At 37.2% G+C, this 16,005-nt stretch overlaps 1 protein-coding gene across 6 annotated transcripts in view; it reads right to left on the bottom strand.

The window, feature by feature from the left end:
• Positions 1–16,005, bottom strand: part of ATAD2B (ATPase family AAA domain containing 2B) — a 153,558-nt gene that overhangs the window by 21,609 nt on the left and 115,944 nt on the right. For 4 of the 6 annotated variants that reach the window (XM_042245844.2, XM_004005715.6, XM_042245843.2 and 1 more), the window contains 4 exons: positions 14,663–15,346; positions 11,982–12,109; positions 11,556–11,684; positions 5,124–8,584 (listed from right to left, as the gene is read on the bottom strand). In XM_042245844.2, the coding sequence (XP_042101778.1) occupies positions 8,543–8,584; positions 11,556–11,684; positions 11,982–12,109; positions 14,663–15,346 (983 nt within the window). In that variant the 3' untranslated portion in view covers positions 5,124–8,542. Of the gene's footprint in view, positions 1–5,123; positions 8,585–11,555; positions 11,685–11,981; positions 12,110–14,662; positions 15,347–16,005 lie in introns of those variants that run through there. The other 2 variants (XR_009599768.1, XR_009599767.1) reach the window with 1 other exon arrangement.

Raw genomic sequence — 16,005 nt, forward strand, 5'->3', positions numbered from 1 at the left:
GGTTTGTGTTGGAGACAGGTGTGACTATACTCTTCCACAGTGGGAAATCAAAAGATAATGGTAAAAAAAAACAACAACAAAAAAGATAATGGTAAGAACTGGACACAAAAACAGCAGAGATGCATACCAAAATAGTTTCAGGTGTTGAAAACAATTGGCTCTAGGGAAACTATTTCTTCTTATGGGGAAATCAGGGGATTGGCAGTTTGTACAATAAGCCGTTTAGAACCTAAATACTTTATTCTTTAAACCACCTACTTGCATGTAAGTTTAAAAATTAATTTTAAAGATATAAAATAATTCCATTTATATACATTTGAAAAATTCAAGGAACCAGAGATCAAATTGCCAACATCCACTGGATCAGCGAAAAGGCAAGAAGAGTTCCAGAAAAACAGCTATTTCTGCTTTATTGACTATGCCAAAGCCTTTGACTGTGTGGCTCACAACAATTTGTGGAAAATTCTTCAAGAGATGGGAATACCAGACCACCTGACCTGCCTCTTGAGAAACCTGTATGCAGGTCAGGAAGCAGCAGTTAGAACTGGACATGGAACAACAGACTGGTTCCAAATAGGAAAAGGAATACATCAAGGCTGTATATTGTCACCCTGCTTATTTAACTTCTATGCAGAGCACATCATGAGAAACACTGGGCTGGAAGAAGCACAAGCTGGAATCAAGATTGCCAGGAGAAATATCAATAACCTCAGATATGCAAATGACACCACCCTTATGGCAGAAAGTAAAGAGGAACTAAAAGCCTCTTGATGAAAGTGAAAGAGGAGAGTGAAAAAGTTGGCTTAAAGCTCACCATTCAGAAAACTAAGATCATGGCATCTGGTCCCATCAGTTCATGGGAAATAGATGGGGAAACAGTGGAAACAGTGTCAGACTTTATTTTGGGGGGCTCCAGAATCACTGCAGATGGTGACTGCAGCCATGAAATTAAAAGACACTTACTCCTTGGAAGGAAAGTTATGACCAACCTAGATAGCATATTCAAAAGCAGAGACATTACTTTGCCAACAAAGGTCCGTCTAGTTAAGGCTATGGTTTTTCCAGTGGTCATGTATGGATGTGAAAGTTGGACTGTGAAGAAAGCTGAGCGCCAAAGAATTGATGCCTTTCAACTGTGGTGTTGGAGAAGACTCTTGAGAGTCCCTTGGACTGCAAGGAGATCCAACCAGTCCATCCTAAAGGTGATCAATCCTCAATGTTCACTGGAAGGACTGATGCTGAAGCTGAAACTCCAATCCTTTGTCCACCTCATGCGACAAGCTGACTCATTTGAAAAGACCCTGATGCTGGGAAAGATTGGGGGCAGGAGGAAAGGGGGACGACAGAGGATGAGATGGCTGGATGGTATCACTGACTCAATGGACATGAGTTTGTGTAAACTCCGGGAGTTGGTGATGGACAGGGAGGCCTGGCGTGCTGCGATTCATGGGGTGGCAAAGAGTCAGACACAACTGAGCGACTGAACTGACTGAAAAAATTCAAATCATTTTTATGGATACATAAAAATATACTACTTGTATAATTAGAGTTGTAATGATTAAAAATTACTGAACACTTCCTATGTGCCTGGTACTGTCCCACGTGCTTCACATTGGCTGACTCAAATACATAATCCTCACAGTAACCATCATGGGCTGAGCATTACCATTATCCCCCATCTAAAACATAGACTGATGTGCAGACAGGTGAAATAACTTGCAGAATGTTGCATAGCCAAGAAGGGATTCAACTAGGATTCAAACTCAGTCAGCCTGGCTTCAGCACCCCACACTATCACCTTCTCAAATAACAAGTTAAAACACAGACAAGAAAGATGTTCATTGAAGGCATCAGAGTGTCTCCCTCTGCTGAAGAAAGAAAAAGAAATGGGACCGGGGAAGGAAGAGAAAGGGACCTTCATCCTCATCTAGAATTAAAGAACAAAATCAATTATGACAAACTGTTAGCATTTAATTCTGGCTGGTGGGAATATGCACGTTATATTATTCTCCACAGTATTCTTTAATTTTGAAAGTATTTATGAATAGGGGAGAAAAACTTGCATAAAATGAATTTCTCTTCCACCTTAATGATAGATCAGTAAGAATCCAAGCTCTGAAGCCACACAAGCCAGAAACCCCAGCTAACACTCATTAACTGTGTAACCTTGGGCAATTTCCTCAACCAACTCCTTATTTCAGTTTTCCCTTAAGTGACAGTTCTTACCTCATATAGTGCTGTGGTAATTAAATGGTTAATTCTTAAAATGGGGCCTAATATGCAGATGTCTGCTATTACTACTACCATCCTTACTGTTACCCAGACATCCGCCACTACCAGATGACATCTTGTTTGTTCCTTGCCCACTGAACTGTAAGCTCTAAGAGAAGCAGGACCTTGCCTGTCCTGTCCTCAGCTGTAACTCTAATGCCAAGAACTGGGCTTGGCAAGTGGCAGTCACTCAAATAAATTTGTTAAATAAATTTTGACCTATGGTGACACAGAACTGCTTGTACTATCCCCTGCAGCTGTCATGCTATTTCACTTCTCAATCTGTGCTCCTGTTGTTCCTTCTGCCTGGAAGGCCTTTCCTAGCCTAATGCCTCAGCTCAGGCATGGGGTTTCTCAGGAAGGCTTCTCTGAGGCTGGCCACATGCTCCTCCTCTGTACACCTATAGTGCCTTATGCAGAACTCAGTTGCAACACATGACTTATATAATACTGAAATGATGTATGTGTGTGTCTGTCTACCCACACAAGAAGTCAAGCATAGCGATTAAGAGCATCCACTTGAGTCAGACTGCCAGCATTTGAATCCTGGCTGTGTGACCTTGGGCAAATTACTTTACGTCTCAGTTTCCTGGCCTGTAAAATGAGGATAATAATAACACTTATCTCATAAGGCTCTCATAGGATTAAAATGGTTTCTATTTATATTTATAAAACATTCACAACAGTCCCCGGCAGCTAGTAAACGCTGTGTAAGTAAGCTGTAACAATCTCCTTGAACATAGACACAAGTTCTTGCCCATGTTTACATTCCCTCAAACTGATGACTTTTACACTAGTCCAAACAAAAGAATTAGTGCCCAAACTAAGTCAGCTGCAATAAAGATGGAGAAGGGGTGATGGAGAAGGCGTGATGGATATGAGACAAGTTTGGAATGAGGGGAAAAAAAAAAATCAACAGAACACACCACATGATTACAGTGAGATTCATCATAAGGAAGAGAAAATTTAGGATGACAGGATTTGGATTCTTGATGGACCAGGTTTTATTCACAAGATGAAAAATATAAGAAAAGGAAAAAGGAGACTTCTTGGCAAATTTTTAACAACAAAATGCTTCATTCAATGCTTAAACAAAGAAGAACACTTAAAAAGAACAGTTGAACTCTGATTAACCATGCCAGAAATCTGGTACATTATATCTAAAAGAACTTAAGCTCCATGAGGACAAAGACTTTTTCTGTTTTGTTGGGTGCTTTATTTCTAGCTCCTGTAACATACAGTAGGCACTTATTATATATTTGTTGAATCTGTGAAAGGATGATTTAGGTAAGTTTCAGCTTTCTATGTCAATTAAACCAAAAAGTAAGTTAAAGATTTACTATATGTCCAGCATTGTTTTAAATTCCTACAGGGAATATAAATTAGGATACTTCCTTTATATCCCCTTTCCCACATGAATAAATTACTAAGTTTTACAGAACATTAGTAATCTACTATGTTACACAATACAAAATACAGCTAAATTCTGAGGAGGAACAATACCATAAGGGATATCTATTGGTATAGAATGGGCATGAATAAAGTGATACAATATTAATAAGAAGGGTCACAAGAAACTAAGAAAAAGTTTTGGTAAAGTAAGGTTAGACTCTAGAAAAGTCAAAGAGAGGCAAAGGGCAAATATTGATAAATATTTCTATTATTTACATTTGCCAATATTTATTTATATTGGCAAATATTAATAAAATGCCAACTCTCTCTGAAGACCTTCCTCATTGTCCCATTCCTAAACAGAACTGATTCCCTTCTTGGAACTATGAACAGCACTGTGATCCTCTGTTACAGTCCTTAATCCACTCAGTTACTTCTACTAGCATTTGTACCAACTTCCCCTAGCAGACTATAAGCTTCTAAAGGACAGAGAATGTCACCTGTATCATGTCATGTATTTCTGACCCAGTGCCTAGCATATAACAGACATGACTGTGTGGGAAAGAGAGAGAATTTGTATTCTAAAACAGAGCCAAGAGACAACTTTTCAGGTATTCGGGCATGAGGACTAAATGAAGCAGATACTTAAAGATTAGTCTCTCACTTTACTGTAGTTTTGAGTCCAGCGGAAAACTAAAACTGGATATATAAACCCAACTTCATCCCTGGGGCCCTCAAAACTTGATTGAGACTCAAATTCAATTATAAACTCCTTATCTAAACATTCAGATAAAACTTTCAAAAGTCTGTTTCCCAGGTTTATCAATATCAGTCTTCTGATACATACAACAATCAAAAGTAAAAATTAATCTGCAAAACCAAGAAAAACAAATTCAAACAGTTCCTTTTTATGATCTTTAAAAATGAGGGGGGGGGCGCGGAATTAAAGATTTATGTAGAGGAAGATTAGTATACTAACCTTGGAACATATATATATACTAGACAACAGAAATATAGGCAATCTAAAGCCAAGTACATTCTATTTGCTTAAAGCAATAAACCCCATAAAATTCTGGGGTTTAAATTCTATTTATTGTTCAAAATACACTGATAACTACGTGATCAGAGAGAAGAGCACTATAAAATAAGTGAACCATACTACCTGATTGTCTATTGAAGCATAGTCTTCCAATGAGAAAAACAAATCACACAAGTAATCCATTTGATTCTAAACAACTTTTAGACAATCTTCATGTGAAGTTAAAACTACACTTGTTCAACAGAAAAACTTTAAGCTAAAAAATACCTAGGGCAACTAAATCTCAAAGAATCATAGAACAAGATTTTCAGGGCGCTTAATAAACATCAACATGCCCTAGCTGCAAAATAGATGAGTTCAGCTAGAAACAAAGCATTGCATTTGCAGCCAATAGTAATGATGATTAAGCTGAAGAAAGATATGTTTTTCTTGTCATCTTTATTCAAGTATTTCACAGCAGTTATATTACAAATTACAGTAAATGTTCAAAATTCCAGAATTCAAAAATTAAATAATTTACTTCAAACTAATGTAAAATGAAGTCAAATGTAAAACATCAACTTAACACAATTCTAAATTAAACTACAAACCCAAAATAGACCATAGTTGAGGAGGTCTACTTACTCTACAAAGTAGACATACGTGAATGAAACCAAAGAGGACTCCCAAAGTCTAAATAACCGAATGTACAAAATACAAAAGATGTTGGTACAAGTCCAAATTCAAGCTTACAATGTGATTACAAATAATAATTATAATAACAATGGCATTCAGCTACGGGACCTGACACTGAAGATACCTACCGAATAGCACCATAGCTGAACCAACTTAATCAAAAAATGGGAAGATATTACCACCCCACTCCCTAAAAAATAAAATCCAGTAAATCTACAAATACATTGGCATATGAGAAAAATCAAGTCCTGAAAGAATGTACTGAAAGGACAACAAAACTAAACAAAAAAAAATTAATCACAGGTGAGATTCAAGCTCAAAAACACAATTAACTCCACAGCCATCAGTTTCAACCCTAGTGCGGTTCCATCATCTTCAAAAGCTCCTATGGTCCCCACAGCTGAGCATTAACTATTGTTGGGCTGGGCCGTGATACACATTTTAGTCATCTGGGAGCAAGGTTTTACACAGGAGCTAATGTATAATGCTCACAATAGGAAATAAGAACAGAGGTCAATTTGTACATATTTTTGCCAATGCTATACAGCAAAAATCAAGAACTTACAGAAAGGTAAACAAAATTGAGTCTGCTTGGATAATTTTACAAGCTGCTTTAAATTATAGAACCACCAGATAGCTGTAAAGTAAGCAAAACTGGTATAGCGTGTTTCTTTTGCAGAGGGAAAGGGGCCAGAGGAGTTAGTACAATTTCAGCTCATTTTTCTCCCCTTGACATTAGATTGGCTTTCTCTTTAAGACCTAAACTGTTCAGAGTGGCAGATCCTATCATACTGAGGTTGCCTCCTATTTCTCCTATCTCTATCAAGGTTAAAATTAAAAAACTTGATCTTTTGGAAGCATTTTAATGCTGAACATAAATAAATTTCCCTTGTCAAACTCACTGATGGCTAAAACCTTAACCTGTACAAATTTAGTAACTTACTAAGAACATGTGCATTTTTTTTTTCCATTCACAAGTGCTGCTGTTACTTGAACAGAATGCTTCTGAATTAGAGTAACTGGAATAAATATTTAAAGAAAAATAGTGCAGCAAGAACCTGAGACTTGCAAAAAACCCTTTTACCAGAAACTTGCTACAAAAAATCTGCTACATTTATTTCATCAAATCTTTAAATTCTGTAACAATTTCCATCAAAATACAAAATGCTAATGTATTAGACAGTAAAATAGCTTGAACTGGTATGATGGTAATAAATACTAAAGAAAGCATGAAAATCCTCCCAATAATCAAATTAGAGGTTTCAAATGACCTCCCCTTTAAAATTGGTTCATCGTTAATCGCACTTGCCCACCTTAAAAATACAGTGTGTCTACACGGGTAGCATCTTGAATTATATGACTAACTGAATATCATGAAAAGTTCATAGGTATAAAGAAAATAAGTGGCATTATTTTAAAATTAAATTAGAGTTAGAAAGCGTAAAATGTTCATGTAAATGCAAAGAAGCACTTAAGATTACTGCAGTAGCCTTGGCCAAAGTGTGCTTTCTGCACTGGCATCCAGCACCCTACAAAGCCAGAGACGAGGAGACAAGTACCTTAGCTTCAGCATGTAAACGGTGGCAAAGTGAATACAGAACTCTGTAGACACCGTTGTTAACTAAAATACAAAAAGCTGAGGTAGCTCAGTATCTCTGCAGTAGTCCAAGACCATTTGCTCTAATTAAAACCCAAACTACCATGTGTTGCATATATTGGAAAGACACACCTGTGCAGCTAACGGCTATAATGAATGAAGGTATCAAGCCAACTTGTCAAAATTTTCTACTTTTTTGTTTAAAAATCATCTGATAAAAAAGTCACTGCACTCCTTTTGCCACTTTGCAACTGCCTAGACTGTGTCTCTGAATTTGTAGAAAGTTTTTGTAAAACTAGTAATCCATAATTAATTTTAGATAAGTACAAGTCACAGAAATCGCTCAACAAGATCCAAAATGGGTTCCGATCAAAATGAAGTTAGTTGTGAAGGTAAGCTTACGATGAGGGATTTAAATATTAATACTGTTATTCAAGGACCATACCAGAGTTCACTTGCAACTATGCATATTGAAAAAGAATTTTATGGAGCTCTTAGACAAAAATTGCTCTTTTCTTTCCATTTGGCAAGTCCTGGCTTTAAACCAAAACAGTAATAATCTGCTATATATGAAAATCATTCTTCTCTGGGAACTCAAACATGAATGTCCATTCAATTACCACCGACAGAAGAAAATAGAAGGCAGTTCTATTTCCTGACCATCATTGTCATCAATGCCAAAAAGAGTGTTTTGTTTTTTTTTTAAGGATTGTATATTATTTTTTGTTGTTGTTGCTTCATCACATGTTTCTTAAACAGAAACGAACCATACAGGAAAACTTACCATTTTTAGTATATTTTGTAGCTTAACAACTTTCTTGATTGAGTTTTAAAAGCAGTATAGGCATTTCATACCAAATCACTGGCTGCCTCTTAATGATACAGAGTATCAAAACTTATTTTCAGGGTTGTGACCAAAGAAAACATTCTAATTCATTTGCTACAAACAAGCCCATCCTTGTGTTTAGCCTTATCCTTTCTCAAATGAATAAAAAGGCACGTTAAAGGCAGTTCTAAAGAGCCTAATCTAATTTCATCCAGTTTCTTCAGTTTCCCACCAGAATATACCATAGCCAATTTCAAAACAGGCTTTAGTCCATTACCCAGAGAAAAAAATAAAACAAATATGATAAAAGGGGTAGAAAGGAGAGGGAAAGGAACAGGTTGCCCATTTTTTAAACAATTCAACACAGTAAGAACTGCCCCATCCAGTTTCCTCAAATTTGCTGGTCTGCTCCCTAAGAGAGAAGTCTCCAAAAAAGAGTGCACAAAAAGAGGAGCAGAAGTGAGAGCAGTTTCTGTAGCACCAAAATCTCCAATCTGTGGGGTTGTATTTTTTATTTGTGGAAAATACAACATGTTTCTGAAGTTCTGTTTGGTTCTTGTAGGCTGGTTGGTTTCAGGTACCTGAGACAATAGCACCAAATTCAACAGAGAGAAAGAATGAGTGAGAGAGCACTTTACACCAAGGCTCTGCACGTTAATTGGTGCAATTTGAAATTGAATGGCTCAGAAGACTGCTCTGTCAGGAGCAGATTGGAGGGGATAAACCACTCTTCTTGAAAGGTTCATAGGAATGTCTCAAACATATGAACTGTTCTTTCCATCTCCTATAAGGGGGAGGAAAAAAGTACAAGTTACCTATTAAAGGAAATACAAAAGCATTACGGAAAAATTCACTTCAAATCAACTTTCTCAAGAAAGAATTTTAGATACAAAGTTAAGCTTTAAATATATTCCTGATTATAATACTATAGTTACTGTGTAAGACTATCTGCTCTAGACATTTCCAAATGCCTCCTATTTTACATTTAGGCTAAGGAGGATGACACTAGCAATGAGTTCTTATTATACCAGATATTTTATTAAGAAATTTGCATATATAAATAATTTGCCAGGTAGTAAATAGCAGAGTCAAGATTTGAATACAGAGTCAGGATTTGAATACAGGTAGCCTCACTCCAAAGCCTACACCCTTCCCTACTCATTATGGAGTGGGTTGCCATTTCCTTCTCCAAGGGACCTTTTCGACCCAAGAATTGAACCTGAGTCTCCAGCATTCCAGGCAGATTCTTTACCATCTGAGCCACCAGGGAAGTCCTCATTATATTCAACTCCCAAAGCAAAATGAATGTATTCCATATAGTAAAACTTGTACCCAAAGTAGAATGCACCTTGTACCCAATGCTGTTCACTTCAATTAGAGTTGAAATTTAGAAAGGAAAAAAAAGCCAGGAAGAGTCAATGCCACCACCACCAGGAATGCCTCTCACTGGTGATTCTGCTATAGATTTCCTTTCCTCCTAAATGAGGCCCCAAGATTATACGGTTCTAAGACCCAGACTGAAAAATGTTTCACTGCTGAAGAGTATTCAGTCCATTCAGTCCATTCATGATAATCAAATATCATCATGTAAACAAAGAAGTTCTAGAATTTAAAAAAAGTAAAGAACTCTACCCCACACATTACATTCAGATAGGCAAATGCCAAATACATCTAAGACATCTGGTTTTCTTTCCCCTCTTTATGAAAAATAAATGTGTGTGTGCTCAGTCATGTCTGACTCTGTGATCCCATGGACTATAGCCCATCAGGCTTCTATGTCCATGGGATTTCCCAGCCAAGAATTCTAGAGCAGGTTGCAACTTCCTACTCCAGGGATCTTCCCGACCCAGGGATCAAACCCCCATCTCTTGTGCCTCTGCTTTGGCAGGTGGATTCTTTACCACCGCACCACCCAAAACACCTCCAAAGAAATTATATCCTACATCTCTACAGAACTAATAAGGTAAACTAACAGATTATCATCTAATTAAAAGGTTATATAAATGATCAATCAAAATTACTCATGCTAAATGTTTCATCATATACTACTGAGTAAGAGAAAAGTCCAGTTATGAAACAGAATATACAATACTATCCCAACTTTTAAACACACATTCCTGCTTATATACATGTTATATACATCTAGACATTTTTAAAGGATGGAAGATATTCTAAGAGATTAACAATGATTAGTTTCCTCCAGATGGTGGTATGTGGGTGATGTTTTTATTTTTTCATTTTTGCTTTCCTGTAATTTCTACATTATTATATAAGGTTGGTACAGATTCATAAAAACGTGACAGAAAAATATGATTATAAAATAAGTTTTAAGTGCACCCTTGCTTTGATTCAAGTATAATACAAGCATTGTTGTTGTTGTTTAGTTGCTGAGTCGTATCTGACTCATTTTTGACCCCATGGATGGTGTAGCCCACCATCCATGGGGTTTTCCAGACAAGAAGACTGGAGTGAGTTGCCATTTCCTTCTCCAAAGGAACTTCCTGACACAGGGATTGGACCTGCATCTCTTGCACTGCAGGCAGATTCTTTACCACTGAGCCACCTGGGAAACCCAATACAGGCATACCCTGGAGACACTGCCTTCCAGACAAAAAACAAAGGCAGTTATACAAATTTTTTAGTTTCCCAGTGCAAATAAAAGTTGTGTTTACACTACACTGTGTAATGGCATTATGTCTAAAACACAATGTACACACCTTAATTTTTTTTTAACATTTTAAAGTTTGTGGGAAAAAAATGCTAACCATCATCTGAGCCTTCAGAAAGTCATAATCTTTTTGCAATAATATCAAAGATCACTAATCACAGATTACCAGAATAATGAAAATGTTTGAAATACTGCAACTATTATCAAAATGTAACACAGAAGCACAAAGTGAGCAAATGCTGTTGAAAATTGCCACAAATCTTCAACTTGCAGAAACTTCAGTATGTGCAAAGGACAATAAAGCAAGATATGCCTGTATTCCTCATTACACATGCAAAATAGGCACATCCTCTACACATGAATCTTTAGCATACTAAAAATGTTCCTTGAGAACAGAGACTTTGGTCTTATTCATTTTTTTGCATTCACATTTGCTCAGATGACCTCAAAAAGCAGAAGAGTGACTTAATGATATAAATTATATGAAAAAAGATATAAGCTTGTATTTATACAAAATTTTCTTATGGCCCAGAGTTGTCTAGAAGGGGAATGGCTCACTTCTATGGTATCCAAGCATAAGAACAACCACTCAGGTGGCTGTTTCACTAAGACTAGATCTGATTAAATGAGATGACTTTTAAGTTCTCTTCCAGTCATTACTAGGGTGGCCAATAGGTCTCAAGGCCCATACCAACTCCGTTTAACCAGCAGTGGCTGCCTAGAGAGTAGTGGTAACATGGACTGTGAGGCCATGCTCACATTCAACAGGCCCAAGTGATATGCATCATCTGTGAAGTCGCCGAGAAGCAAGGGAGGGGAGAACTGCACCATGCTATTCCGTGTGTCTGCCAACCATGGATTTCTGTGTTTTGATAAACAAAGAAACCCAGATTACTTCTGTTCTGAGACAAAAGGGTACAAAGAGGTTATTTTTATAACTCTTCATGATTCTTCGTAATCTTAAATCTTCAAATCACTCTTCAGCTACTTGGTGAAAAATTCAAAATAAAATAACTTTGTTTTCTCTTTACTTTGTGACAAGCAACAGCACATATTTATTTATTCTCCAAATGAACTAGACACTTACCTCTACAAGTTGTGATTTGTCATAATCTTTACGGTGACGGTAGATGCACTGACTAAGAAGAGAATATAATCTCTCAAGTTGATCAACTGCCAGATTGTTGCTTTTATCTACCAACAAATCAAGCAATTTCTGAGGAAAATTAAAAGAATAAAAAGAAGTTTGATTTCATTGTTCAGACTGAAACAGTACTACTCAAATACTAGGCAACATATACCACATTCTATGGTATAAACCTGACCCCTTAGTTTTGAAGATTTCAGGGCTTAGTTTATTACCAAGAACATTCTCATACTTCTAAACCCCTCAAATCACAAACAACTCTTTTTCATGAGAAGCCCTAGAGTATTCATATTCCAAGGTTTAAAGAAAAAATTACTAAAACTTATTTCCATTCATTTAAAATTTCCCAGGAAGAGCTAAGCTTACCTTCAATCTCTCATGATCAACTATAAGAGGCGGCACAGGCTCAGATGGCTCTTCTGGTACCAGTTCCAGGCTTGTTGTTTTTGCCTGTTCTAAAATTAACTTACGATATTTCTTTACTTTAGAAGCACCTACAATTGAAACAAAAAAATGCACTGCAGCAAATAAAAGTTAATAAAAATCAGGCTTAAACTATTATAAATTCTTTCAAATCCTTTTTGGAATAAAGATATTATTCTTCAAGTAATAAATGGTTTTTTGAGGTAAGACTAAGAAACCCAAGTTAAAGAGGAGTAAACCACAACTATGAAAGCCAAGTCACACCAGAATATCATCTAACAAATGTATCCACTGAAAGGGAGATAAAAGCGATCTTCACCTCTAAGAAGTAACTTATAAACTATCTTCACTCTCTGTATGATAATCATTTTAAAATGTGGAGCTTTCAGAACTAGAAGAAAAGGAAGCAACATAGAAAAGCAGATGCTAACACAAAGTAAGTCCAACCTGCTTCATATCTGCCTCCCAAAGCAAAACATTTTCCTCAACATTGCCTGAAATTTCTTATTTTTCTCAGTTATACTGCCTGTGTTACACAATATTTTCTCATAAAAATATAAGCCCATTAAAAATGCAAAAGGTCTAGTGTCTTTTCCTACTACCTTCGAGTAAATTAATATAATTTAATTACTTTCCTCCCAACATTCTCCTAAGACCAACCATACTGAAAAAAACAGAAATTTGAAGGCAGCTAAGTATAATTTGACTGCACCAGGCACTCTGACGGGTAGGGAGGGTAGGCAGACCATCAAGCCCTATGCACTCTGAGTAGGAGTACTCTTAAGAAGAGACAGGCAGGGGTAGGGGCCACAAGGACAAACTTGGACCATTTCTTATACAGGACCTGGCCCATGTTCTGGGAAACTAAGGAGACTCTTTCTCCTCCCTCCTGCATTAATCCTCTTATTCCCAAGTCTTTAAACAATTCTTTCTCATCAATGCCTGCTATATAAATAATAAAAGAACCAAGATGTTGCCTTCAAAAACATATACCCTGATGTATCAGAGAAATGTTATATTAAAGACAGCCTTTAGATTGAAAACTGAGTTCAATTAACATATGAAAAACCAGTTCAATTAACATATGCTAGGAGTTTTGTTAAGACCATACAAATTCTCATTATTATACCCATGGGAGTCTAGGGGGTCCAAGAACCTGAGTTAGGAACCACTGCACTCGGTTACATTGCCCTGGACAGTTACAAATGAAAACTTCAGGTGAGGCTTTTACACAGCAAATACTTTTAAAGCTGTTAGCTGAACATAATATTCATTTAAACCTTTTCTGTAACCTTACTAAAATCTCATAGTGAAGTAGCATTACAAAGACTCCCCCACCCACTCACCCATTCGGCCTCATAACAGGAGTCTCTCCCTTTTCCCCACATTGTCCCATTCATTACTTAATTCTAGCTTCAACACATTTTTTAAGTTCTGTTTATATGATAGCCCAGATAAATAATGCTTCTAAAACTGCTTTCTACTATTAAATATTAAAAATTTTCAAGAGGCAGCATAAATCTGTACCTTTCTCTTTATCCATTAAAAGAATTCTAAGACTTTGAACAATACCATCCTACTCTAATTCTTCTGGATAGCTCTAATAAACTGGCATTAAAAAATTTGGGCTCTTTTCTCACAGAGCCCAAATCCCAGGCTAACATCATATACTCCACACAATTTAGCACAATACAATTTCGAGATAATCGAGGGCAAGACTAGCTACCTGCTTAGGAAGGAAATGCACACTGAACAGGGTAGGTCTGTCTCTTAATACACCCCACCCCACCACAGGCTAAAGAATCATGATAAAAAGCAAAGCAGGGCCAGAAACCCTCAACTCCCTCTCCACTGCTTCTTCAGGAATCACATATCCAAGTGAAGTCAGGAGTGGGCAGAGAGCTCTGACTCAGCAAGAATCAAGTCACTTTGACAGTGAGGATTTTGCTGCTTTCTTCCACCACTGGTTTATAAAGCAACAGTGTCTCTAGATTAACACCCCTCAGATTCAACTGACAGTGACTGCCTGGCATAAATATACCTTAGGATGTGCCAGGTACCAGGAGAAGGCAATTAACATACAAGACTTATTTAATCCCTGCAGTGACACCACCCTGAAGTTTAATTCAGAAGATGGAAAGACACAGGGCCAGAGAATACAAACAACTAACTCAGAGTCACATGATTATAATAAACAATAGTGGAAATATAATGTGGGTTTATATGACTCTGATATACCATACTGCCATAGCATCCAAGTCTTCTCACCTACCTCTCACCCCATCCCAATAATCTTTCTGTCAGAAATCCCATCCTCTTAACAAGTGTGGATTTATTCAGCTTTTAGTCATAAATTCATTAGGAAAGGGACAACAATCAGACAGGAGCACGAAGAGGAAGCAGCCAGGAAAGCAATTCCTTCTGGACAATAAACCCTCTAAAACATACACCAAAATGTATTATGTGTGTGTACACTTTTCTAGGAAAAGGGGTGAAAACTGCAATAAATTCTCAAAGGGATATAATTATTCATCAACTATTGCTACTGGGGACCAGATAAAATATGCATGTAATTAACTCTGCAGTTTAAAACCTCAGGAAAAATTTTAGAACATTAGCTCTACCTTCTTTGTCCAGTTCTGCATCTTTAACCTCCACATCAGGGCCAAGCTCTAACTTCTCGTTAGTGCTACATTCCAGAGCCTCTAGTTTCTCAGGATCATCTCCATGATTTTCATTTGAAGTTTCTGGTTTTCCTTTTGACTGATCTTCCAGGAGAGTTTTTTGCTCAGAACTACATTTATCTCCACTGCCATAGCAAGAAACTACTTCAGCTTTGCCATTCTGACACTCCAGAACGGGTATTCCTTCAAAACTGTCTGTGGAGGCCTCACCATTTAGACAGCCTTCTTTAAGGAAAGGCTCTTTCCGAGATGTCTGTTCTGGATTTAGAGAACTGCTGCTGTTGATGAGTAGAGACTCATTTGAACTTTCCTCTTCGGTAGAAGCAAAGTTCTCTTTTGTGCTTGCTCCGCTGTTAAGCCTCTGCCCCTGGTCCATGTCCATGATGTCACAGGATGACTCATCATTGGTCATAGATAAGTCTCCAGTCTCTTCTCCATTTTCTTCATGGCAGTCAGTGCTTACCTCAAACTCTCCATTTTCGAGCAATTTCCTGTCCTCCATATGATTCTCATAGTCAGTAAATTTGGTGTCCTCCTCATCTTTTTTTAAATTATTGACTTTTCTTTTCTTAATAATTCCTTTACCCCACTGTGATCGCCGCCGTGATTTTCTCCGAACTCGAACTATTTTACAAAGAAGGGAAAAAGATATATAGAACTTGTAGGTACAATGCTTGTTTCACAAATGTTTATTAAATAAGATCCAAAAGAAAATAAACCCACAGAGACAAAAACTACTTAGCTCTTGGCACCCATGCTGACTAATCTTCACACCTACAAAATGGATATGATGTCAGGGATGAGCTCTGACAAATGAAAATATTTTTAATTTATTTCCTGTATGAGTTGACTAAGCACTCACTCTTTATGACTGCCCTAGATCCTGCTTTATTGCTTTTCCTAATTCTTAACACCCGAAGGCCAAGCACACTATACATTTAGGAAATGGTCATATTACCAGGCTGCCTGGAAGGTTTGGGACTACAGCCCTGGATTTCCATCAGGAAAATGACTGCTTTGCCAGCAAGATCCCCCAAAAGCTCTTAAACCATAAAAGAAATTAAGATATGATCAAATATGCGAAGAGACAAAAGTTACAGGGATCTCTACTGCCTCTCCTTTCCTAAGAAATAGAAGCCCTATGAACTTAAGACAGACAATGTAGTTAGCCACCTGTTAGCCTTCTATCACAAATGTTTCTCCTAGCAGGATCAATTTCTTGCAAAGTTGTTATTGGAAAATATGCAGAAAACAAGCCCTCTGCTATCAAGGCAACAATAACA

The sequence above is a fragment of the Ovis aries genome, chromosome 3 (genome assembly GCF_016772045.2).
Source record: "Ovis aries strain OAR_USU_Benz2616 breed Rambouillet chromosome 3, ARS-UI_Ramb_v3.0, whole genome shotgun sequence".
Classification (NCBI taxonomy): domain Eukaryota; kingdom Metazoa; phylum Chordata; class Mammalia; order Artiodactyla; family Bovidae; genus Ovis; species Ovis aries.